Source organism: Pocillopora damicornis, chromosome 1, assembly GCF_964200805.1.
Source record: "Pocillopora damicornis chromosome 1, jaPocDami1.2, whole genome shotgun sequence".
NCBI classification, from domain to species: domain Eukaryota; kingdom Metazoa; phylum Cnidaria; class Anthozoa; order Scleractinia; family Pocilloporidae; genus Pocillopora; species Pocillopora damicornis.
Genome location: NC_142670.1, coordinates 22,574,982 through 22,602,496, shown reverse-complemented (window position 1 = coordinate 22,602,496; position 27,515 = coordinate 22,574,982). Strand labels below are relative to the sequence as shown.

General features: G+C 37.8%; 3 protein-coding genes and 1 pseudogene across 3 annotated transcripts in view; 1 reads left to right on the top strand and 3 right to left on the bottom strand.

Annotated features, from left to right (window-relative positions):
• The first annotated feature begins 8,259 nt into the window (after positions 1-8,259).
• LOC149052807 (uncharacterized) lies at positions 8,260-10,260 on the top strand (annotated as a pseudogene).
• Positions 10,261-14,002: 3,742 nt separating this feature from the next.
• LOC149052806 (pancreatic secretory granule membrane major glycoprotein GP2-like) lies at positions 14,003-16,064 on the bottom strand. Its single transcript, XM_089205709.1, has 2 exons — positions 15,965-16,064; positions 14,003-14,385 (listed from the first exon to the last, which is right to left on the bottom strand). The coding sequence occupies exons 1-2, from the start codon at positions 16,062-16,064 to the stop codon at positions 14,003-14,005; spliced, it is 483 nt and encodes a 160-aa protein (XP_089061835.1).
• A 2,854-nt stretch (positions 16,065-18,918) lies between these two features.
• The window catches only part of LOC149052803 (uncharacterized), a 42,860-nt gene continuing 34,263 nt past the window's right edge, over positions 18,919-27,515 (bottom strand). The window contains exons 5-8 of the mRNA XM_089181779.1: positions 19,774-19,896; positions 19,510-19,632; positions 19,236-19,358; positions 18,919-19,112 (exon numbers count right to left, since the gene is read on the bottom strand). Coding sequence (XP_089037905.1) covers positions 18,919-19,112; positions 19,236-19,358; positions 19,510-19,632; positions 19,774-19,896 — 563 coding nt within the window. The remainder of the gene's footprint in view (positions 19,113-19,235; positions 19,359-19,509; positions 19,633-19,773; positions 19,897-27,515) is intronic.
• On the bottom strand, positions 21,683-23,714 carry LOC149052805 (uncharacterized). The gene is made up of 2 exons (XM_089201229.1): positions 23,290-23,714; positions 21,683-21,879 (listed from the first exon to the last, which is right to left on the bottom strand). Exons 1-2 carry the CDS (start codon positions 23,531-23,533, stop codon positions 21,683-21,685), a joined length of 441 nt encoding a protein of 146 aa, XP_089057355.1. The 5' UTR covers positions 23,534-23,714.

Here is a 27,515-nt window from a genome sequence, read left to right as displayed (position 1 = left end):
CTTCGTGGACTCACATAAAATGTGGTGGCGTGCTACCTAAAGAGTATCACCATATGAAGTCTACAGGAAATTTCTCACGCACCTGCAGATCCTGTCTGGTATTACTACAACAGCTTCCATTTGCAAATTCGAGTCTGAATTCTAGTAGCAATTCAGAGCCGGAATCAATCGCAGAGGAGCAAAATGTCACATCAATGTGGACTGAATTTGACAATATTGTTCAAAACTATCGTTTAAATTTCAAGCTTGGGCACGTCAATGCAAACAGTATTGGGGGATTCAAGTTTTATGAAATCAGAACTTGGCTGCTCTCTGGTAGATTTGATATTCTTGTTATTTCGGAGACTAAGATTGATGGAAGTTTTCCAGATAGTCAATTTCAGGTCGAAGGCTTTCGCCTGTGTCGAAGCGACAGGAAGGTCGGTGGCGGGGGACTTATGATCTATGTGGGGAGTGATATCCATTTCGTAAGAGTAAAATATCTGAAAGGAATAACTCCAGAAGAGTGGGCTGCATTTAGAACGGAGACGATTATCCTTAAGGACAAACTGGGCAGGGGTTGGATTGCAATTGTAGGCGTTTATAGACCTCCATCGATTCCGAAACATCAATGGACTAGAGAGCTTTCATCTATTTTCGAAGAGGTCTCTACCCTTACAGAGACTGTTTTCTACGCTGGAGATTTCAAAGCCGATCTGTTGAATCCAGACAAGCCTTCCAAGGACCATAGAAATCTTTTAGACCTGATGGAATTTTTTGGTCTTGATTGCTTGATTACAAAAGCTACTCGAAAGACGAAAACATCAGAGACACTTCTCGATTTAATTTTGACCAGTAACAAGAAAAAGATATTGGTATCTGATCTAGTGGATACACAAATAAGTGATCATTCACTAGTCTTTACAATTCTACGGTCAAGAGCTCCAAGATCGCGCTCTCGTAAAATTTGTGCACGATGTTTAAAAAACTTCAACAGAGAAAAATTTATTCAAGATCTACAAATGGCACCTTGACGAAGTGGATGATAAACTTGACGCCTTTGAACAATTGTACTTAGATATTCCGAATGAACACGCCCCTCTTAAGCAGACGATTGTTAGGGGAAACCAGGTACCATATATGACGGAACAATGGCGCAAGGCAAAAAGCACAGAAACAAATTATGATGGCTATTTATGAGAGATCGGACGGACGCAAATTATGACCATTATAAAATTCACTGCAATATATGCACTCCTCCAAGAAGAAAGGCCATTTTGTGAAAAAGTAAAAAAGTCGAGCCAGAAAACCCAAGGGAGTTTTGGAATGCGTATCGACCCTTTCTTCATGGCAAAACAAAGCAGGCAAATGACCTCATTATCAGGGAAAACAATGTTGTTTTAAGTGACAAAAGGGAAATCACTGAACTATTCAGTGCGCACTTTATTCAAATTACTGACGGTGTTCCGTTGATGAAAGAGACAGATTATGGTCAACACCTTGAAAATAATCCAAGCATTATAGCTATTCATGAGAAGAACAGCACAACCGACGCACTACTTTGTTTTAATTTTGAACACATCAATCAAGCGCGTGTAGAAAGAATACTTTTGGACGTTAATGTCCATAAATCGTGCGACCACAATATGCTGTCTCTAAGGCTTGGGAAAGAATCGGCATCTAAACCTATCACTAATATTTTGAACACCTCCATTAAGCGAGGTTGCCACCCCAGCGCCTGGAAAATGGGACAGGTCACACCTCTGTTTAAAAAAAACGACGAATCTAATAAAGCAAAGTTGTGCACTAGTTAAGGACTACTTGTCAGGAAGACAGCAGCGAGTAAAGATTGGAGATACCTTCTCCAACCGGTCGGGCACCAGAAGAGGGGTTCCACAAGGGAGCGTTTTAGGACCAATGTTTTTTTAATATATTTATTAATGACTTGTTTTCAGACAGACGGCTGAATAGGGCTGACAGTTGGATTCATCGATAAATAACTTAAAGGGTCAGGTAGAGTTTTTCATAAAAGTGTTTCACCAAATTAAAATACTTTTTTTTACCTACCGTTTCTTTCTTCAAATTTGGTGCCCACGTATTCAGGTCGGCAAAGGCATTTATAACCTTTGAATAAAGGGGTAAGTTTCTAAAGAAACTGTGGTGCTGCGTCGGTGGGAGAGTATAACAGGTAATTTAGTGTTAACAACTGAATTGAAAACGTAACTTAGCCACTGTAAAGGGTAAAAAAGCTGACGAAAAAGGTATAGAGTTCTTCCATCATCCATCATTCATCATCCATCACAAGTCAAGAACTCCATACCTTTTTCACAGGTTCTCAGACTTCGTCGTTTATGTAGTGACGACTCTGATTTTTCCGAAAAATCAGAGGCAATATGCCAGTTTTTCGATAAACATGGCCATCCTGTCTCTGTCGTTCAAGTGGGCCACCACCGTGCCCAACAAATTAATCGACAGTCAGCACTACAAACGGCTGAGAAGGATAACACTGACCAAATTCCGGGTAATAAATGACAATGGAACTTAACAGTGTAATACGTGCATGTTATTCAAAGAACAGAGTTGGGAATGTAGGATTTTTCAATTGGCGTAATTCGTAGTTGTCGAAGTTGTTTGTGTTTTGCATCTCATATCCAACTTTCTGAATAGGATACGCTTAAAAATCTTCGTTAAATACCCTTTAATTTTACAAAATGAGTTCCAATCATGGGTGGATGTTGAACGTGGCTATTTACCTTACTTAGTTTATTTTGGAACTTCTATTCCTTCTGTATATGTATCAGCGAAGAGAATGAAAGTGATATATGAAATAAGATTGCACTCATAAATGAATCGAAAGACGGAAAATGATTGACAGTTTTCCAATCACCTTTGCCAAGCGTTAAGCAAGTCAACTCAAGATTACGGTCTTCTATTTCTACCCCCACGTATGCCACAAGTTCCCACACAGCTCCCATGCCCTAGCAGTGGACTAAGCAGCCCAAACCGACCTATTGTTATGAGGGAAAGCATGTTATGAAAGTGCATAAACAAAGCTTTCAGCAGCTGTCAGTTTTATGTGGACATTAACGCAAATGACCCAAATAATTGTTTTCCGATTTGCTCAATGAAAAGGAATAAGGTCTCTTAGGAATATCATTCCATATTCTTAGGATTAACAGACACTTACAGGTTCAAGTTCCATTGGACTTTTTGATCCAGGTACTTTTATAATTTAAAAGATCAAAAAATGCATCCAGCACATTTTTCATTCATTCCTACCAAAAGATAAACACCTCGCAAAACTTTTCGCGTTCGAATGTTTGATGTGTAATTATTTTGCTATCAACTTTGGCAATAATGAACATGAAATTAGCAGAAAAGTCATGAACCTGTTTCAATTATTCTGTAATTTGTCGGTTTTTGGAGTTAAAAAGACGCACGTGATGTTATTTTCATCAAACCTTGCTCCTAAATCGTTTGAAAGAGTTGATAGTTAACTTGAATTGAAAAGCTCTTTAGCGGCCGACTATCTCCAGCCAGTAAGTGTCCTTAAACTGATGAAAAATGTTTTTATTCCTTGGAAACTGATGGCCGACTTTTGCACGATGAGTCAATAACAGACGCATCCTCCCTCGGTGTAAACATATTTAAGAAGGCCGCATAACCTGTTCTCCTTTGCCTTTATCATCCTTCTTTAGAAAAAAAAAAGACTTTATCAAGGATTTACTCATTTGCAGTTTAATTTTTCGAAGCATTTAAAATGCCTTACCGATCGTCGACTAAAAGGAAAAAGAAAGTACCGGTGTACTTTTAGCCCCGAAGATTCGACGACGACGTAACCAAAAGGTACATGAATTAGGAAATCAGGAAATCTGGTCTGCTTTCCTTACCGAGAACGCGGGGCAATGGAATATAACGCCTATATCTGTTGTGCTTAAATTTTCATCTGTGATTCAAGTTTTTTGATCGTTAGCCCTGTATACACTTGGCCGAATGAGCTGTACCTTTAAAAAACGCTCTTTTCACCCAATTTAATCGTGAGCTATGAAAAGTGCGTCATAGGATTCCCGCTTAGTTTCATTAATAAATACGATCACTTACATTTTTTCGTGGAAAATGTGCTCGAAGCCCTTAAAAAAACATTCAAAGCAAATGTCAACAAGAAAAAGGCAGTTTTTAAATCCATGTGGCGTTATGGTCTATAATATAGTAAACGGGCCATCAAGACTGCTCTGTAATCAACTACCATACCTGAAAACAAAGAAAAACGATTCGATTACAACATATGCAAAGCGGTGAACGACAACAGTGCACTATCTGAAATTGATATGTGATAGACGTTGTGCTACAATGTCATTCATTTATTTTTTAAATGTTTGAGTTATTAACCTGGATAGGAAAGGATTTTGAATAACGGAAAGTGAATGAAAAATCGTGCACTCACCCACCCATTATGTTCGTTGAGGACAGCGTGGATTCAAGACCTTTCGTCCATCAGTTCGCCAAAAAGGTTTTTGTCGAATTGGTACTCTTTTAGTCTAAAAAAAAAAAACATGTTGGTGTTAATTTGGTGTTGCTATCTATATTAGTATTTACCATGATTCAGTCCATTCACATCGTGGCTAGAGGCCCCCAATGCTGTTTGCCCTTTGCCTTCTCCTCAGCTCTTCCCAGCTGACTTCTCTCTCCCCATCTCTTCTTTTCAATTTCAAGAGATTTTATTACGACAATGTCCTTTACTCACGGCTTTTTCTAACTGAACGACCCTTTTTTTTCAATTCACCCGTGAAAAAAATTTCTTTATTTATTTCTTTAGTGGGCTCGAAATCTAACCATCTTTCTTATCTTTTTTTTTTTTTTACCCTGTGGGTATTTTCCAAATAAGTCAAAAGGTTTATGCATAAGGTGTTTTATTGAGAAGAAACCCAACTTCCTTTTATTAGAGGGGGACGTTTCCAAAGAAATTTTGGTGCTGCGTGGATGGGAGAGTATCACAGGGTAATTTAGTTTTAGCAACTGAGTTAATAACGTAGACTGGAATCCGTAAAGAGTTTTAAAGCTGACGTTTAGAGCGTTCGCCCTTCGTCTGAGCGAGTAACTACGTACTAACGCTCGATTCTTCAGCTTTAGACTCTGTACGGTGGCTAATTTAGGTTATCAACTCAGTTGATAATACTTGATTTTACCTTATTACCTCCCTTACTTTCCGTTGGGCATAATTTGGTTCTGGATATGAAAATCATTATGAAGTCCATGGAAAACCTACGAGTTCGTCGGGAATGACAAAGTATTCTAGGAAGTCGGAGTAAGTTTTGTTTTCCAGCGAGTGTTGAGGGCAGCAAATTGAACTTTAAAATTCAAAAAGGGTGAATGCTCGCAGGACTAATACCAGTTTGAGATATCTTACATAAGAAAATAGAGGCAGAATTTTAATTGTAACTCACCAGTTTCATTCTCAAATATTCCATGAACCAGGAGGCCAACCATTGTAGGAAGGGGTACAAAGCGAAAATGACTGGCATATGTGCAATTTTCTTTATTTCATCTCTATATACTTAGGGTGCATATCGTAAAGTCGCACAGATCATTCTTATGAATTCTCGATTCCAAGCGAGGCCTTTACCAGGACAAGCATTCTTTTCCTTCGTTCTTGAATCGAAGAGAGGAACCTCACTAAAGTTAGAGTATTTTTTCCTGATGTCATAAGTACATGTATAATAAATGATAATAGTAAATATATTTATACATCGCCAAACCACTAATTGTCCATGGTACTTTACGTTAAAATCATAAAGAAAGCTAAAAAAAAGGGGGGAAAGAGAAAAAAATATATATATATTTATATATGGGAATAAACAAATTGAAAAAACTCGGAGTAATTAAACATATTTATGATCTAATAAAACTAAAAGGAGTTAGAAGCTTGTTTAAAAAGATACGTTTTAAAATGTCTTTTAAAAATGTCAATTGAAGAACTAGATCTTAGTTCGAGTGGGATCGAGATCCATAGTCCTGGTCCCGCCACAGGAAACTTTCTCTCTCCACAAGTCTTTAGTCTCGCTTTCGGGGTCGCCAGAAGGTGTTGAAAAGAGGACCTTAGTGTCCGTTCAGAGGTGCGATAATTAAGTAAGTCACTGATGCAGCAAGGCACTGCTCCGTTGATAGCTTTGTAGACCAGTGGAAGAATTGTATAAACTATACAGTGACGGACAGGAAGCCAGTGAAGCTTTTTTTTTTTAGGATTGGGGTCATACGATCAATATCCTAGTACGTGTAACAATTCGAGGTGCTATATTTCAAACGGATTGCAATCTTGAAAGTAGATACTTCGGTAGACCATATAGTAGTGAGTTGCAGCTATCTAATATTGAAGTAATAAAGGCATGAACAACAATTTTGGCACTCTTCTTCAATTTACTTTGGATTGGAATTGAGTATATACTTCACTTTCAGTTTTACCTGAAAAAGATGTCAGCTTTTGAAACACCATTGCGGCCACCAAAAACGCCAGACTACCGTCCAAATCTGGACGAGGAGATGGAATTAACGTACACTGATCCGAACCTAGAATCGGACCCAGAGGATAGCCCTCCAGCATCACAACTTAACTCGAGCCAAGGCACACAGCTGAATTAGCCAAACAACGCAGCAACGAAGGTCTACGCCTTCAAAAAGAAAGCCGTCAAAAAGAAAACCTTCCGAGGAATAGCCGATCCACGCGGCAGCCAAGGAAGAGGAAACATGAAGACACCATCAGCGCTATCCGGTTCAAGAAGCAAAAAACTGAAACCTCCATTTTAAAACTGGAGAGACACTTAAAACAAAAGACTTGCCCTAAGTCTCTTCAATACAAGGCGAAAGCAAACGTCACGCCTGACGAAACCTTTCGACAGGAAATAAGCGCAATTAAAAGTCACGCCGAAGAACAATACGTTAGCGCCCTAGTGCGCTTCCATCAGCGTAGACTTGTTAGTCACAAGAACAAACTTGAAAAGGCTAATATTGCCAAGTGTCGATCACAATACAATGTAAATACACGTGAAAGATCACGTTCGCCTTTGAGGAACATTGTAAATACCGATGCCGACAGGATAGACAAAATAGAAAATCAGCTTTCAGAGCTGAAAGATCTTATATGTACACGCTTTCAGAGTGATAATAAACATGTTGAAAAGTACAACATTGTCATCTCTGAAAAATCAGTCGCCAAACCCACTGCAGCAAAAAGGCTATCCAAGAATAATAAACGCAAAAAGCGTAGAAAAAATACACTACACAAGCGAGTGACTACAGAAAGGGAGAAAAATGAAAAATACCCATATCAAACTCTTTCCCCAGTGCGACGAACATTTGTTTTTCTCGGTTCCAGGTGTACGCAACCACTAACCCCACGTAATGCGCATACTCTCCGTTACGAATTTTCAAAATGGCGGACAGGTCAAAGAGGGAAATTAAAAAAACAAAGCGATTTTGCAATGAATTCTCAACATACACCCTCGTTAGAGAGGCGAATCCACGGAAGAAAGATACAAAACTGTATGATATTGAGATCGATATGATAGTAAATCGATACCGAGGGCCCGTTTAATTGCCTTCCGCCACGATTATTAGCTTTCTTGACAGCTTTCTGAAGACAGAATACTTTCTTCCTGAAGACTTCTGATATGCAGCTATTGATTATTACACCTCGTATACCTGATTGCTCAAACACTTTGTTTACGATTGTTTAAAGGACCGACTCATGGTTCTCCGTCTTCGTCTTGACCGTTGCTTTGAAATAGTATAGACTAGTAAGCTGAAACGAAAAATTAATCAGGGAAGTTTACGAAAAATCCAGCAAACAAGCTTTAAAAAGGCAATTATTTAGACTTCATACTTCAACGAACTTCACAAATCTTACTTGTTTATCTTGTAAGTAAACGATAGCAGATTAATTCCCGAAGCGCTTTCTGAGTTTCCCGATCCCTCTCCTACTGCTTTCACGCTTACAAATCAGGAAAAATCAAAAGGAGGAAGATACAGCTGTTTTGAAACGCCATTTGACGAAGGTAAATCTGCTTTTTGTTCGACACTTTACATATCAAAACAAAGGAAATTTGTTCCTCTTTTTGATTCTGGCGGTACATTTTAAATTTGCGCCTGCGTAAAAGAGATATCGCCCGAGACCCTTCGCTCGGTCGTGTTTTGATCAAAAACACCTTGTTAATTTCACGCAACCGTTTGGAGAAAAGGTAAAAATGACGAGGGAAAAACTTTATCTTCAAATTAGAAAATTAGCGAAATAGAAAGCCACAATATTATAGTTTAATATTTCAGAGGTACATTGAGTGCTTTTTCCGTAGAGAATCCGCACGATGGTAAAACATTCGAAAATTACACTCGATTTGAGTGGGGTGTTGAAGTGGGCGTGGTCACCACATTCATGTTAAGACTATTTGTACCCCATGAGTTTGATATGAAAAACCTTTCAGACAATACATTAACTGATCACCAAGTCAGCGTGTTAGCAAAAGGGCTTAAATTTATTGAAACACCCGTGACAAATGAAAATAAGATCAGGCAACAATTGTTGCGTGACTTCGAACAATTCGCTAGGCGAATGAGACTTAGATATATATTCCACGGGAATGACAAGGAACCACATCCTTTCCACGTCAAATCAAACTGGATACCAGCAGTACAACCTTCTATTGCCCTTGAACGCTACTTCGAAAATATCAAGTTAAGCCTTGCTGAAATAGAAATAACAAAGCCAAAACACAACCTGTCATACAAGGAACACAAAGCAGTCAAAGAACTGCAAAACAATACTGCCATCAACCTTAAACGTGCTGACAAAGGCACCACAAAAGTGATTCTCAACAAGAGGGACAAAATTCAAGAGGCCCAGGTTCAGCTCGACAACAGAGACCACTACCGACCTCTTGAAAACCCCATGGTCACTGACACATAAAAAAAAGTTAATGAGCTTATTGCTCAACTGCACAATGGCAAACATATAGACGATATGACAAAAAAGTGGCTTTCACAGACTCCCAATCCGCCCAGAATACCGATTTTCTACACTTTAACAAAAATCCACAAACCTTTGCCAGTGGGAAGACCGATTATATCGGGCTGCGAAGGACCAACTGAAAGGATATCATCCTTTGTGGATCATTTATTACAGCCTATTGCTCAAAAGCAAAATCGTATCTCAAAGATACAACTGATTTCATCAACTTTATAGAGAAAACGCAAGTGTCAAATGATACTATTTTAGTATCAATGGATGTAACAAGCTTGTACACAAACATCCTACAAGAAGAGAGTATCCTGACAATAGCATGCCAAGCATACGAAAAATACCACAATAACAGCCCTCCCATTCCGTCCCACTACTTAAAACAAATGCTCGGGCTTATGACTGAAAGAAAATTCGTTCCAGTTCAACGGAGTGAACTATCTCCAGTGTTTTGGAACTGCCATGGGAACACGAATGGCGGTTGCTTTCGCCAATCTCTTTATGGCAGAAATTGAAACAAAACTGCTTCACCAAAGTAGTATCAAGCCGAGAGTATGGAAGCGTTACATTGACGACGTTTTCTCCCTGTGGGATGTTCGTAAATAAGACATTGATCTATTCATAGAACAAGCTAACACGTTCCATCCAACTATAAAGTTAACGGCTGAAATCTCAGAGACTGAAATCACATTCTTAGACACGGTTGTCTACAAAGGTGAAAGATTCCAAAACGAAGCTATCCTCGACGTCAAAACTCGCTACAAACCGACCGAGACCTTTCAATATACACACTATTCATCTTGCCACCCGCCAGGTGTTAAGAAAGGCTTTATTAAAGAAGAAGCTATCAGACTTCTAAGAACAAACTCCTCGGAAAGAAATTTCAAGGAGGCCATGTGTAACTTCAAAACACGACTTGAAGCACGTGGTTACCCATAAAGCCTAATTGAAAAAACGTTATCTGAGGTCTCGTTTGCCGCAAGGCAGTCGACACTTAAAAAACAAACCAAAAAAACTACAGGCAAAATATTGCCTTTTGTGACAGCATATCACCCAGGGGTTAAAAATTTAAAACAAATACTGAAGCAAGAATGGAACCTCATCCAAAATCAGCCACTGCTGAAAACGATTTACAAAACGCCTCCGATTATATCATACAAAAGAGGTAAATCGCTCAAAGACATACTCGTCAGAGCGAAGCTTTAATTAAAGGCTTTTGCGTCGCAAACGTAAAACCACACAGGGGAGTCTGTGTAGGCCTGTCTATGACCTTTTCAAACATACAAACTATACACTGCAACACACGTTTTTTCGAACCCATTAACGCCATAACCCCATTTGAACAAGTCCTCACTGTACCAGATTTGGAATTCTTGGCTCGTTTCCAGCGCCAGCAGGGTAGAGAAATTATCAAAGAGCAGTTGTGGTGATTCGGTTGTGGCCCAAGGCAGGCTGTAAAACTTGCAGTCCCAATAATCTGAGAGGAAATCACTCTTTGGGAGAAGAAGATTGCGGTTCTTGTCAGTTGTCAACGTGGCCATTTGGTTGGGAATGAGACGGTTCTTAAGGCATCCCCATTTGGATTGATAGCTTGGGTTCGATGAATGACAGGTCACGTAACCGGATTTGCACGTTAATTTGAATGTAATGATGTTACCCGCCTTGGAAGTTCTAGAGAAACCATACGAATCATCTCGTGCCCCAAAACAAACTGTAGATGGTATCATCTGTATCCATTTTACTGTTTGTAAAAGAACCAGCACACATATGATGACTTGATTTTGAACAAAATAATGGAGTTGGGCTGAATAAGACTTATAGTTGGATTCATCGAAAGATAACATAAAGGGTTAGGTAGAGTTTTTGATAAAAGTATTTCACCAAATGAAAAATGTATTTTTACCAACCGTTTCTTTTCTCGCAGTTGGTGCCCTTGTATTCAGTTGGACAAAGGCATCTGTAACCTTTCTCTGTAAATCCTGTCTGACAAGTGCCATTATGTTGGCATGGAGTCTGTCCACAAGTTTTCTGGTGTGAAAACAAGGTTTAAAAGCAGATATATGCCAATTGAAGTGGTAAGTGGTAATGATACTTTGAAATGAAAATTGAAATGTCACATGAGATCAAATCAACCAAAGAACCAGCCACGCAACCCGTCAACCATACAAATCAATTGCAAAAAAACATTGCGCAACCAGCCAAACAACATATCAGTGAAACAACTTACCGTCAAAACATTTACAAGCTAAAAAACCCAAGGTTGAGCTAACTCTACAGACTAATCTACCAAATGACAAGTAATGTTACGCGCATAGTCATGATGGAACACCAACCAACCATCAATAGGATAAGAATGTACTCACCATTGTTTCTTTACATCTGTAGTTTGTCTAAGACTTGAGATCCTGATGATGTTAATTGTGTGTAGAATTTTTCAGTTCACATTTTATGATTACTGGAGGTCCGCTGGTCATTTATTAGTTATAGTTGACACAGTTGGGTTCCATGTAGCATAAAGCTGAGCAGAGTTCTTGTACGGGGGATTCTACGGTTCGTATCAGGTGGTTTATGAGCCGTTTGCCAAGGTAAGCAAGAGAAGATGTAAATTCCATCTTGCGACAGAAATCTTTGGGAAATTGAATCAGATTTGACTAGCATCACTTATGGTTTACTTCCAGACAGGTAAAGAACCAGGTGCGTTTTTGAGGGACGAAGCAAAGCTAATGGAGTGATGAAACTTACGAGTTATTTAAGTAACAAAACACAACATTATCGCATCTCTCTCCTCCACGACCAGTCATAACCATTACAATGTCCTCAAATGTTTATGTACTTTAGCTGCTTTATTTTAGCACTAGTTAATCTGTAGAGTTGTAATCGGACAGTGCAATCGGACATTCAACTGTAATTGGACACCTGTAGTCGGACAATTAAAGCAGCTAATCACCTTAAGTCCACTCCTCCAAATCCCCCAAACACAGAGTTGATTATAATAACCGTAGCAACAACCATTTACTCTACTAAACAGTGTCTCTAACAAAGATATTTTCTCAACTAAATGTACATGTATTTGTGATTTTGCTAATTCTGTGGGATTTCTTGAAAAGATCAGTTTCCCATCAAATAATTGACTTAAGGGAAAATTGATCAACGAACCTGTTTCTGTCAGAAATTTGTCTTGATAAACTCAAGAGGAGAGCTCATTTAAAAAAAATTGAGATTATTGCCCAATTAAACCTAGATAATAATGACACATTTAAAATGTGTCGGAAGGCCGTTGATGTCTCACTAAAGGAGAGAGATATCTCAACAAATCAACCTCTCACATCCTAAAGTTCGGAAACCCCTCCGGAGGTTATTGATTATTCACCCGATGGAATGATGAACTTTGCGCTTCAACAACACTAGCGAAAGTAGCTTTAACAACACCAAAAAGATACAGTGGAATCTGTTTTGTTTACTGACATCTGGTAAGTGATAATTCATTGTTTCATGTAACCTCACACTGATTACATGTAGATGATTTGAATAGCAGGCGATAAGAGGATTTGGCCCTTGGGAAAGTCAATGCAGATTTTCTAAAGTGCAACAAAGACACGTAAACCTCGGAGTACTTAGACGTGCGTCTAAGGCTCACTGTCAGTGTTAAATAAGGCAACCAGAGTAACAGATCACACCATCTCTGTTACCGGTCACTTACACACAAATAACCTGAAAAGGTTATTAAATTAGGTTTTGACTGGTCTTCATTTCGGAGCTCTTTTTGTTGGAATGGCTTTGAAAGAACTACTAGCGTAGACATCATTCAGATTTTACCCATTTCACTCAACACGCTTTCCTATAAGATTCACCTGCCAAGGTATGATTAAATCAAAATAAGGAATACTAAACTCCTAAAACTTAAACTACTTTATTAAACAACGTATAATGATTCTTTCTCAGGAGCTACTCGTATAGGCAATACAATAATTGTCCTTTATAAACTTACTTAAGCCCACTACAGACTAAAACTTCGCTCTCTACTGAGAGAGAATCTCCACAAAATACACAATCTTTTAAGTATATCACAGTACTGAGTACTGAGCTATCTTTTGTAGAGCTTCCTAGATATTCGGTCTTTTCTGACTAAAGAAATTAGTACTCCTAACTGACCGAGTCCTTATATACCGTCATAACGTACTTCAAAACATTCCAGAATTCGAAGCTTACAACACAACTGTTGTGGTAGAAATAGATCGTAACCACATAACCCATTAGAATGTTCTAGTTTTCCGTGATATGTCACCAGAAAGTTTGGGTATCGATGTCATAGTGACTAAAAATTGTAGAAATTATTTATTTCTCTATTCACAACACACCGAACACGATTTAAAAATCCTTGTAAATCATGATGCTAATGAAAGCACGACTGAACATAGTAAATAACTTGCTTATAATCACGGACCGCCGTGACCCACCGTGGAAGGCTTTCAGACATAATAACAACTTCATGTACAGAAGGCGTGGGTATCAAAAGCTGCTTTAGTTTCTAACGACCTGAGCAAACATCAAGAGTTCAAAAAGTTTAGTAATAAGCAAAATACAATGCTCAAAGTTTTGCTTAAAACTTACTGAAGATGTTTGATTGGAATAGATAGAGATGATGATAAGATTATTTGGAAGCTCATTTATGCCCATAGTTGTTAACACTAGCTGAGGGTGGGGGAGTCTCCTCTAATACTCGGATAAACAAGAATTGTTCAGTCGACTCTGACGATGATTTCCGCCGAGATTATAGAAACGTCAATCAGTAACACTGACAACCTTCAGTCACAACTTCTCAGGAGTACTCTTACTTGGAAGATCAAACTACGCGGCCCAAAGGTACTCTTCTGTTCAAATTATTCAATGTTTAACACTAATCATAAAAAGTGGATCATGTGAAATTCTTAAAGTCCCTGTTATACATTAATGTGCATGTGCCAATAATTAAATCGATTTGTGAATCCTTTCGTAAGCAGAATGACTTGCTTATAGCATTCAGTCTGTGCCACAGTAGCGCAGATAACAATAAGGGACCTTTTGTAGTTTGTATATAAAGTAGGATCCGCAGTGTTTCACTTTTATCTCCCTTGATATCTTGCAACAATCGTCACGTCTGGTAAAGCAGACCTTGGAGACAACCTCACCATCTGCCAATGTGGGGTGACCACCTTTTAGCCAGCCTGAGAAGACTGCACCACATCTTAGCTGCGGTACGCACTGGGTTGGCATTTTTGTTCCTGCATCTCCCGCGAAACGATACCATTTCCCGAATATTATGGATGAGGAATAGTCGTCACATTTTTCTCCACCGTCGGGTGTGTTGTAAGTGCTCTTTCTGTCAGCATCACTCAGGTTTCTGTAATTATAGCACGGATCGGCTAAAAAGTTGAATTTCGGTTAATGCGATATTTTGTATATTTTTCTTTATAAGAAAGCTGAAGGAAAAAAAAAATATTACATAAGCTGAGGTGTTTAAGAAGGATTTTCCGCCCTGTTAAAAGCCGTAACAGCACGCCTATAATATTATTTGAAGAAGATTCCTCATGGGGACTCAGAATTTTTCTTTATCCCACGCTCGTGACGAGACGAAAAAACATCTTTCTTAATTCTTCATCGAGCACAAAACTTACCATCTCTACTATTTCTATCAAAGGTAAATGTTGTATGTTTATAACATCACTGATAAATATTTTCTCAGTACATGCTCTGGACGACAGTGTTTCCTAACAGCCAATCAAATCGTGCATCCGACAAAAATTCGCGTTTTAAAAAGTCAACTTGCTATGCTCGTAGTTTCGTCGGCTACACTCAAATTTGTCTACGTTTTCCTTATTTAGACAAATATTCTTCCATTAATTACTATTTAGATAAAGAAAAACCAAATGAATCTTGCTATCAGTCTAAAGGTGATTCCTCAGTATTGCACTGGGCATCCTCTACTGCGCATAAAAATCACGTAATCAGGCAAGTAAGCGCACACATTCCGAGAACACGGTATTGCTTTTCAATAAATGGACCATGCAAACAGGCACAATGCAATTTAGCTCTTGAACGAGCGGGGCGACCTCTATTTTTCATTGCATAATTTTTTCGTACAAATCTTCCCCTTTAACTTGGAGAAATTAAGAAAATTGTCGAAGGCAAAAAAAAAAAAAAAGAAAACATAGCTAAAAACGTGCACAAAGCCCGTTACTTAATGATGAAAATCATTACCTTGAAAACAACGACGTGAGGAACGTTTTGAGTGATAATAATTACTAATGTATATAAATAATTTCCACAAATTACATATAAAATTTTCCACTCGCTCGAGACTTTGTACCTTTTAAGTTTTTTCTTTTAATTTTTACTTCGAAATCCCTTGATTCCAGCTACCAAAAAATGTACCTTGAAATGACGCGCGTGAAAAATTGCTAGTAGTGGCATAAACGAGGTAAGTGTTGCCCGTCATTTCTCTCAAACAAGCAAGGTGACCTGCCTTTCTTATTGCATTTTTCGAAACAGCCATTGGTAGGAAACATTTAAAGGCAGACTAAAAAAATTGTTAGATGTCTTTTTTTTTTTCTGAGGAATTACCTTATTAGGTCAGAGTGAGAAAATCGTAAGTGCGGTAAATATCGATTTTAACCAATCAGACTTTTCTGTTTAATTGAGACATCATCAATATAATTACATTTGCAATACATTTATACATCATCAAGAATAAATTATTTTCTCTCCTGGTGGACAAAAACAATGCCTTCAAGTCCAAAAATATGATGTAAAAAATCAAATTTATCTTTCTTTATCCTCAATGTTTTGTCGATGGACGTTTCCAAGCAAACTAAAGGTACTAAAAACTAACGTGATTTGTTACATGGTCAAACAAGAATAGCCATTCACTCAACATTATTTACAGCGAGTTCAGCCAGTACCATCTCTAAAAAATATATAAGGCATGGATTAAAAGAGGCTAACCTTTACAAGTCAGACCATCCCCAATGTATTTAGGATTACAGGCGCAACTGTAGGAGCCCTGGGTATTACTGCAAGAGGCGTTCTTATCGCACATGTTCATTTGTGAGCACTCGTCAATGTCTGATGTGGATCAAGTGCACCACGTCACAACCCAGAGTTAGATGTTATGATGAAAAATGTTTTGGCGAATCAACATATAATGAATACCTTTCCAAAATACTGCAAATCTAGTCTCAAAGGATGTGGGACAAAACAAAACAAAACAATCCACAATTTTTAATAAGGGATGAATTTTAGGATAAATGTTTGATTACTTCCAGTCTTATAATTTGAGCTAAAAAGACGTTTCAGATTACCTCCCACTTTGAGTAGCTGGGATTGTATGTATAGAAAGAGCAGCAATAGAGGTTGCCTCTCTTCCGTCATAAAGGGCTTTTCTGGACATTGAAGGGAAGTTATCAAAATCACTTGAGCAAGTTTGTCCATCTCCAGTGTATCCAGTGTGGCATGTACATACATGTGATCCAATTGTGTTGGTACAGTTAGCATTCACATGACAAGAAAGGTTTTCTTGCCCATTCGTCAATATCTGAGAAATGACAGGCTTTCAATCACGATTCTTGGAGCATGATACATGTATAAACCTCCTTATTTTGAACACTGAGTGCATTTCGTCCTCTTGCTTTCAATTGGGATTAAAGATTTTCATTTTCTACCATTGATCAAAAATATTAAGGCAAGGGTAACTACTTTATCAAAATAAACAAAAAAACAAAGAAGGAACGTACAAATTAAACAAACAATTAAAAATACAAACACAAACAAACAAGTAAGGTCATAACGAGGCAATTACAATCTAAAGGCCTTTACCTGTGCAGTTCCGTCCATCTCCGTTAAATCCAGATAAACAGGTGCACACAAAGGATCCATTTGTGTTTTGACAAGAAGCGTTCAGGTGACAATCGTGAGTATTTTTTTGGCATTCATCAATATCTAAAAAAATGGGTAAGAAAAGAAAAATTATACAACGTTAGTGGTTACACGAGTGAGATATACGACTACGACTTTTTTTCGCGGATTGTGAAACCTATTATATCATTCTTTTCAAAAAGTCGCCTTTTATTCTCAGTAAAGGCCTATTGTGTTCGTATAGCTAATCACATCACCGCTTTAAGGCTTGGCTAAATCTATATATTATTCTCTTACTCGATACCTCACTAGTTTGCTGCTCTCACTCATGAGGTAGCCAGTTGAACACTCGAAGAGAAATTCCAAGTCAGCGGGAACCCGGGTATTATTCACTATATATTAAATGAGGACAAAATGACCGAATTTCTTAGTAATAAATTGTCTAATTATTTTGCAACGCGGCTGAATGGTGCAGCACTGTAGTTGAACGTGTCATGCAGGACCGTTCTACATATTGTAGCGAAGAGATTAAATTCACCTGTGCAGTTTTGTCCATTTCCAGTATATCCAGCGTGACATTGACATACATGTGATCCAAGGGTGTTCGTGCATGTAGCATTCACGTGACAAGAGTGACTTCCTTTACACTCGTCAATATCTGTAAAATCATAAGCATTAAAAAAATTAATTGAGAAACATTTGCCGCGCATAAGCTTGGAAACCTTAGTCTTTCTGTCTTGTGGTTCTAGAGACAGGCCCTTCATGTTACCACTCATCAGACTTTTTCTCGGTTCCCCCAATTTCAACTACGTTGTTCTGTCCTATAAGCCCTTCCATCAAGTCTCCCTTTGCCAGTTGAGATTTTTGAATGTTTATTGAATACAAATGTGTCATTATCACCATTTTCTTTAGGGCTACATTCATCTCTTTTTTATACAAGGATTGATTGTGTTGGTAAAATATGATAGTGCTTTTCCTTCTGTTGGGAATGGTTACAAAAGAAACACATCAAGTACCTGTGCAGTCCCGTCCAAATTATTCCATTTCTGAAGTTTAAGGATACGTTTCTCAAAATGCGGCATTTTTGCCTTTGAGAAGAGATAAATCAAGAGGGATTTGAGCTATTGACCTGAAATTTTCAGGTTAGCTGGGTCTCACTGAGTTAGTTGTGATGAATGAAGGAATTTGTCATAAGTGTTTAGAAAAAAGGTTATTTTAAGAAATGCTTTCTAATTTTGATTGCGCAACTTTAGATGGCTGTTGAGGCTTCACATTTTGAAATTTTGCAAAGTCCTTCATTCATCCCAGTAAGAAATCTGTTTACTTGAGAAAAATAGTAAAAATACATGTTTCATGTGAAACTATATGTAAAAATCCTTTCTCAAGTAGGTCCAGGTCAGCCACAGCATGTGCTATTTAAGGGGCTTGGTATCAGGTTACAAAGAAAAATACCGCATTCAAATACATATTTTCATGATCTTCAGGCCGATAGCTTTCTAATGATGTATAGTGTGCTATGATTTTGATGAAAACCATAGCTGTCACAAGTGATGCAAAAATGTCACTTTTTCAGGTGGAACCCCGCCTTAAGTTATCTCAGCAATAGGACATCAAAATCAAAATAAAAGATAATACGTAGAGGAACTCTGAAAGCACATGAAGATTTAAAAAAATCTGAAATTGAAAGTAAAATTATTCTGCTGTACTGATTGCGCTGTTGTTGAAGGTTGAAAAGTTATAAAAAAAGTGTGGCTGTACAAAGAGATTTTTCCTTCTATCTATGCTATTTAAAAAGTGAAGAACTAATAATAAATCACATATTCGATGGTTTATCATATAATACGAGAGGAAATCTGGCTCATTGCTCTTAATTATCCTTGTTCCTTTCGCGCTCGGAAAAATACCAGGCAACTCGTAAAATATCTGCGCGTATTATATTTTAAATCTTGGTAAAATGTGAATGCATGCATATAATGAAACCCGTAACTTAATAGAAATACGAGGTCGGGGCGTGAAAATCATTAAGTTGCTTCTTGATCATAACCTCAGTTACGAAGACAATACTTATTATGAAAAGCTACTTTGCTCGACATGAAGTATCGCTTTTCTAATCTACGTTGGCAAGGCTGTCCATTTATAATGTATCCTTTCTTACAGATGCAATTATATGAACCATTTGTGTTGGTAAAGTTAACATTAGCATCACAAACATGACTATTATCGTTGCATTCATCAATATCTGTGAACATAATAGATTTGCAAAGGGTAACTGAATAGAATCTTAGCCAGTTTGTCGGATAAGAAGGCAATTATTTTTGATGAAAGGTTATTCTGCTTTTTTCTAAGTCTAATTTAATTTTACCTTGGCATGACTCTCCTTTTCCAGTGTATCCTTCCTTACAGGTACAGCTATGGGAGCCATTAGTGTTGGTGCAATTCGCATTCACGTCACAATCATGGCTTCCATTGCTGCATTCATCGATATCTAGAAACATAAGTGATGTATAAGAGGTAACGCCATAGCAGTATGACAGTGGTGCGTGAAAACAGGCCTCTAAAGTGTGTGCTAATTCCCATGGGCGATAGTTTATGTGCAAAGCTGCTTGTTTTAATTAGTGTAGGCAACTCTTATTCACCTTGACATGACTGTCCGTCTCCAGTGTATCCTTCCTTGCAAGTACAAATGTGAGAACCATCTGTGTTGTTACAATTCGAATTGACATGGCAAACATGGTTGCCATCGCTACACTCATTAATATCTGAGAACAAAAAGGAATTGCCGAAACGTTACTTGACAGAGACAAACATCAAATTTCTGAGTTTTCAAAGAAAGAGTTTTTTTTTTTTATTTGTGGGAAACTTCATTCTGCTATTTGCAAAGTCTTATGTAATGATTATACCCTGGCATGACTGTCCGTCCCCAGTGTATCCTTCCTTACAGGTGCAGATGTGGGAGCCGTCAGTGTTGGTACAATTCGCAGTCACGTCACAAGCATGGCTTCTATTGAGGCACTCATCGATATCTGGTAGTACATATGATATAGATAGAATAATTCGTGCAAAGTCTGTCTTTATGGTATTTACGTACGAGATTGTAGTATCGAAAGTCGAGGGAGTGAACGCAGCAAACGAGTGAGATTTTTGATATAAAAAATTGTTTATATACCGTACGGACTGACTATATGTGATGTATTAGGTTTATTATATAGTATACATTACATAAGGAGAGTAAATTCGTCCTTTATAGCATTTAATTGTCAAACAGACAATGGTTAATAAATCGATCATGAAAGATAATAGCCACATAAATTTCCCTTCTCGATAGAAATAATGCAACATACTGAAAGCAAGCAAAAAATATCAAAATACCTCTCAGAACTTGAAACAAGGCATATTAAGCCTGAAGGTTCATAATCTTCTCTGTCTCTAAGTCGAAAAGAGCGAATAGACTCCGGAAGATACATGTCTAGTTCCTCAAGCGATATTGTGTATACTTTAATAATTGAAATATTAGACATTTTCAATGGGCGCTTAGGCGCTTACTGAAAATTTCGGCTAAAACTGGGGGGGGGAGGAGAGGGGGGGCACTAATTTGTAGGGGGGTGCGTCATCGATTAGTCGAGAGGGGCGCTTCTTAAATTACCTTAGGAGTAGGACTTAAAATCAAAATAATAGATAATACATAAAGGAACTCTGCAAACTGATGAACATAGAAAAATTTCGTATGGAAAAAAAAGAGCGCTGCACCGGTATCGCAGAGGTCATGGGTTCAAATCCCGTACAGGCCTGAATTTTTTTCAGGCCTTATTTCCACTACTGCCTAAGTAGTACACATTACTGCGAGGATCACTTTCATCCACGTCTTTATCCACAGTTTAAATATATATGACTTTCATATATTCTTAACCGTTTATTCATCACTTCACGGGTTTATTTAGAACCAACATCATGACAGGCTCCCAGTTGGCATGATAGCTCAGTTGGTAGAGCGCTGCACCGGTATCGCGGAGGTCATGTGTTCAAATCCCGTACAGGCCTGCTTTTTTTTTTTCAGGCCTTATTTCCACTACTGCCTAAGTAGTGCACATTACTGCGAGGATCACTTTCATTTACGTCTTTATCTGCAGTTCAAATATATGACTTTCATATATTCTTAACAGTGTTGGTACAGTTAGTATTAGCATCACAAACACCATCGTTGCATTCCTTAACATCTGTGAACACAAAAGATTTGCAATGGGTAATTGAATAGAGAAAAAAATCTTCAGCCAGTTTGTTTGGATAACAAGGCAATTATTTGTGATGAACAGTTATTCTGCTTTTTTTCAAAGTCTAATCTAATTTTACCTCGGCATGATTCTCCTTTTCCAGTGTATCCTTCCTTACAGGTGCAGCTATGGGAGCCATTAGTGTTGGTGCAGTACGCATTTATGTCACAATCATGGCTTCCTTTGCTGCATTCGTCGATATCTAGCAGCGTCAGTGATGTATAAAAGGTAATTTAATAGAAATACGATAGTGGTGCGTCAAAACAGGCCTCTAAAATGTGGGCTAATTTTCATGGGCAATAGCTTAGGAGCAAAGCTGTTTGTTTTTAGCAGTGTGGACTACTCGTATTCACCTTGACATGACTGTCCATCTCCAGCGTATCCTTCTTTGCAGGTACAAATATGAGAACCATTTGTGTTGTTACAATTCGAATTAACATCGCAAACATGGTTGCCATCGCTACACTCATTGACATCTGTGAACAAAAACGAATTGCCAAAACGTTACTAGACAGGGAGAAAAACATCAGATTTCTAAGTTTTAATGGAAAGAGTTTTTTTTATTTATGGGAAACTTTATTCCGCTATTTGTTAGGTCAAATGCAATGATTAGACCTTGGCATGAATGCCCGTCTCCGGTGTATCCTTCCTTGCAGGCGCAGATATAAGAGTCGTCAGTGTTAGTACAGTTTGCATTTATGTCACACACATAGATTCCAGTGCTGCACTCGTCGATGCCTGAGGACACAAGTAAAAGTAGAAAAAGGTAGCTTAATGGAGGAACAAAACAAGAGATGAATTTTTTTAATTTCCTCCCTTTAACCCAGGGAGGAAATATGACATCGTTTTGGCCTGATTGTTGTCCGAAGAATTTATAATTCAGTGCAATCTAGAGTTAAAGAAAACAAAGTATCAGAAAAGTAAATTAATCGACTTAACTTGCCATTTGTCATCGTGACACCTTACGCCATTAAAGTGAAATTAGAGCTGCTATTTCTGCCTTCTACATCAAAATAGCATGGACTCAAGAACCGAAATACGTGTGCAAAACTTACAAGAACTCAGCTCGTAGAATTAGTTCTTAATCTTTGACCACCATACACAACGCGTACTCTTATATGTAACGTCTTCAAAATGTCACGCACGTAGAACACTTTTGTCATACTTTTGCTTCATTTCACTTCACTGAGCAAACTTATTTGCCTATTTGTATAAACTCCTGCTGTTGTCAAATAGGACGCATAGGAGAATGAGGCAAGTTTTAAGCATCTCATTTCATGCAGTGCTGTTTATTATTTAAGAAACAGTTTTAAAAAAGTTTTTGTAAAAAGTTAATCCGGATCGCAAATGATCCCAAAATTGAACTGTACATGACTTCTTTAAAAATGGCTGGAATGACGTAGATTTTTTTCCCAGCCTCCATAAAAGGACTAATTTATTACTAATCTAAAGCTAACTGATGAAACTAGGTATTAAGAAAACAATTGGAACAATGGTTATCTGCTACTTATTGGCCATTTTGTAACTTTTGGTTGTATTCGGGAGCCTACTTCACTTTTGTAGGAACGCACGCTTGGGTAACCACTGGGTAATTCAAACAGGCAGATAACACTGTAAAACTGAAATTTTACCGCTGGAATGCTCTTAAGTAGCCTCGCAGCTACTTATGTGCTCGTGCATGTTCTGTCAACGGATCGCTTGCCTCTTTGATTTCCAAAGCACATTTAAAACTTATCGCTCTTACCCTAACATTGATGAGAGGACAAAAACGCCAGCTTTATGACTTTTTTGTAGAATTGGTATTTTTAAATTTACGAAGCTTTTGATATCGAATTTGAAAAATAAATCTGGCGGGGTTTGGACAACGCGAACGAAAGTGCTCCTAAATGTTTCCTTCTTTATGCTTACCATTTACATGATCAAACTGAATACTTAATCGTCTTGTCCATATATCTATTGATTAATTGTGTCCGCTAGCTTTTAGCTTTATGTGAAAATAAGATGATTACTTTCTATTACTGAGGACATCGACAATGACACATGGATGTGCTGAAATTTCGACCAACTTCTCTCTTTTGTTCAAATATGTTGTTTTTTACTGTTGACTTCTGAATAAATAGCAAAACTTGAGTGACATCTGATACTTACTTTTCATATTATCATCACTAAGGTATTCTGAAACGTATTTTCCAATGAACACTGCCGCGATGATTGCAGAAATTGCCACTGCAGTAGCACCAAGAATGACCATAACGCTTCGGCGGGATCTAGAAGAACGATTGGCAGCTGTCAGAAGATCTCTGCTTCCCGTAATGGAGAGTTGTTCTCCAAGATTTGCAGGTTTTGGATGGATATGATTCAAAGAGATAGTCTCATTTTCTGACGACGCCATCTCAGATGAGATCTCTAGGCGTGAATGCAGGATTTACTTCACTCTCAAGCAGATGATTCCCTTCACTCGAAGTTTTAGCTTATAATCATGAAAGGTTAACACAGCATCTTTCTTAATTGTAAAAGTCTGTTCGTCGGCGTGGCTTTCAGTTTCAAGTTTCAGTTTCGTAATTGTTAATGATGCAGTCATGCGTGATATTTTATGCATAAACGTGACCTTGAGTCGTGATTGTTTGAGCCGCGCCATGTAGCTTTCAGGCACTTTCCAGTACGTTAGGAACTCGGTTTCTTTTCCTTGAACAAAGAAAATAACTGATGAGCAGGTTTTCTTGCCTTTACCTTTTTTTCTCGCTTTCTTTCATTTTCGTCTACCCTCTTTTTTTCTTCCTTTTTTTCCTTTTTTCCCTTTCTTTCTTTTAGTACCCACTTCTCAAATCTTCAAAACCTCGAAACGTTGACAGAACTCTGCACTCGTCTGATGTCGCTATTACCGTGGATATATCTTAAATTCCTAATTTTTTGTATAATAGGGCCCTAGATAATTAACTCCAGCCCCGACTCCCTCCCCAAAACGTTAAAAACAACAATGAAACGAGAACAAAAATTGGTAGCATACTGCATACGCTTGTCTTTTGTGAAGACACAAGATTTCTAGAAAGCCTTTTCGTGTGTTTTGTTTCTCCTGAACTACATTATTTTAAGGAAGACAGAGCAAAAGCCGTTAATAAAAGCTATCCGCTGATTTTTTCAAGTTCCTCTTCTACTTCATGATCGATAAGTCATGAAAAAAATATTTATTTTCCTCTATAAACCTTTTTTCGCTTTCTTCATTATACAGGTGCTTGAAAATTCAAAGTTTCATATTCGAGTTTACATGATTGTCTTTGGTTATTTAGACCGATGATCATAGAAAGAGGAAATTTATGCTAATTTCCATTAGGACACGCCATGGTTATCGGTTTTTGACTTAGTCTTTGCTAGTTGCTGTTACCTTAACTCTTTTCGTATCGGCAAAAGAGAATAAAGGAGAAATAAGGTTGCTCTCATCCGTGAATCGAAGGATAAAACTTTCTTCGCCGTCTGCGACTCAACTTTTCTATAATTCAATAATGCATTCTAGGCTACTATCATGAAAAATGAGACAAATTCCGTGCCTGCTTCGAGGTAACGATTATCTGTTTCTACCCCGCATGCATGGCATAAGTTTAAGTTGATCACCAGCCCTCATCAGTGGATTCAACTTCCAAAATCGACCTGTTTTTTGGTGAACGCAACCGTTTTATGATAATAAATTAAAGAAAAAAGCTTACAGCTGTCAGTTCTATGTGGAAATTAAAGCAAATGACGCAAATGGATGTTGTCCGCTTCGCTCGATGGAGAGAATTGGGTCTCTGAAGAATAATTATTTATCTTTACATGTTAACATACGTATCAGACACCGAAAGCAGTCCTTAGCACAATATCATAAAAAATTAGCGTGTGCATCGCCCAGAATGCAGCGACATATCCGGGACTTTCATTGAGACGCTGGCGCTAAATTTAAAAGCTAATTAGAAAATGATTGTCAAACAATAAAGGAAAAGGGCTGAAAATGTCGAGGAAGGCTTACGTTCTCTTCGTTTACGGATAAACTACTTTTCAAATGCTACTTTTACCATATGGCTTTTAAAGAAGAAAGTTCAATTGAATAGTGTATCATTCTCACTTTGTTCTTGCGCTTTCAGAAGAGGTCGCAAATTTGCCTTGAAAATTGACTATGTTAGCATCCTGCTTGTATGAGAAGTCGATCTCAGCGCACTTTCAGGCGTAATTTATCTTCACTCAATTGCTAGATTTCTCTTTTACCATATGGTTATTTTTATTTGACATTCTAGAAAGCGTCATAGAAATTTTCAAGGGATTCCAAACTTTGGAAGTAGTCGCAAAACGCGAATTTCGAAAACGTTTGCTAAGCATCGTAGTGTTTTATCCAAATTTGTCCTTTGGAGACCCCCACGAGAATACAAGTGACCTATTTTAAACTTCCCGCGAGAATATCAAGGTATGTTAAGCTCCGCCTCCGCAAACAATCGCGCACACGCCGCCTAATTAGTATTGAAATTGAGGTGGTAACTAGACAATGCTTAAAAAACTGTAAAAGCTTTTAAGATATGATCGCAGAGATCGCTGCAGAAATATTCAGCAATCGTTACTATCATATGGAAACTACACTCCTATTATTGTCGCAAGATAGACTCTAGCTCTATCTCGACGATCGTCGCACTCACAAGCCGGTTGTCGGAAGCATCGCTCATATTTTTCTCTACCGATTGAAGCGATTTTAACGAAGTAGATTCTTCATGATACTTTTTTTCTAAATTTTTCTTTTTTCTATTTTCATGATACTAATTTTTATAATTCCGATAACATTTTGACCAACGGGAGTCTGTCAGTCCATATAAGAATTCGCTGCAAACGAATTTGCTAAACGCTTTGTTAAGAGTGTGGCTATTGTTAATTATTGCTATTGTTCACTTTATGTCACCTTGGGATTTACTTTACGCATCCAACCGTTTGATTGACAGCAGCTGAAATCTGCAAAGAGACTCATGTATTCCCAAAGCTTTACCTGCTGACCAATCACAACCGACTAGTTCAGGATATGCAAATTATTATGCTGCCCGCTGATTAAATGGGCACTGCAAGTACATGTCGCGAAAGACAATAGCATTCTGGGCGATGGGATATCTCCCTCCACCAGGTGTTCTTAAACTACTTAAAACTCCCTTTATTCTCTTGGAATCTGACGACCGTCTTTTTGCATATCGTGTCTATAACAGACGCATTCTCTCTTGTTGTAAACATATCTAAGAGGGCTATGACAACCTGTTTTCCTTGTTTTTCGATATTGTCTGTAGTCAAAAATTGCGTCTGTGAATGGTGTTCTTTTTGGATTCTTTACCTTCCAATTCTTGAGAGGGATTATGAAATAAAGTGGGGCATTCCTAATCTCAGCCATGTTTCGTTAAAATAATAATAAGGTTAACTAATATCAAAAGAAAACTTCGAATCATTATTTTCCGATATTATTTATCAATTCTATGACGCACAACGGTCGTGGTGGTGGTCATTTATCAGAAATAACTTAAATTCCTTTTCCCCGACAAGTTCAAGCTTGATCGATGATTGTGCGAGATTCTCCAAGTTTTCTTTGCTTTGTTTCCTGACCCTGAGTTAAGTTATGAACATATTTACTTTTATATCTAAGTAAGAGAGTGGTTTGAGTTTCATGATAAAGCTTTAGGTAATTTCTTACGTTAGTGATGCTTGATTTACATGTCCTCACATGTTCTCGAAGTTCCAAGATCTTTAACACACTGATACTTAGGCCTTCTTTGATATGTACATTCTTCTAATTGCGGATAAGCTTCTAGGTTAACAAGGATGTTTATGGGGATAATGGGGAATTTAATAATTTATTAGGTCTAATTACCATTATTCCTACTCTAACCATTATTGTCTTCCAGATGTACCCTGGCGTTTAATCATGAAGCACAATAGATGGGCGCGCGTAGATAATTTCTCTTCTCGTTCGCTGCACTCACTCGTGAGTGTTGAACACGAAACAGGAAATTCCATATCTACGGGGAACCATCTATTTTTTTGTTTATTATATAAACACCATATGCATTTACTGACAAAAGTAAATTCAACAAACAACCTTGGATTGAGAAAAGTAAACGCACTTTACACCAAATCATCCATCTTAAAAAAGAAAATAAAAAAAAGGAGTTTATCGAGGATTATATTCTAAATAATTTGCTAAAACTGTTTTTGCATAAGGCCTTTTATGAACGAACAAACTACTTCGATCACTTCCCTCTGAGTAGCATCTACATCTGGATGTATAAATAATTATAACGTCCATTTAAAAACTGCAGGTACTTGACGCGAATGACAAAGGATTCGCGGAAGGAATGTAATTTTTTTTTCAAACAAATGTT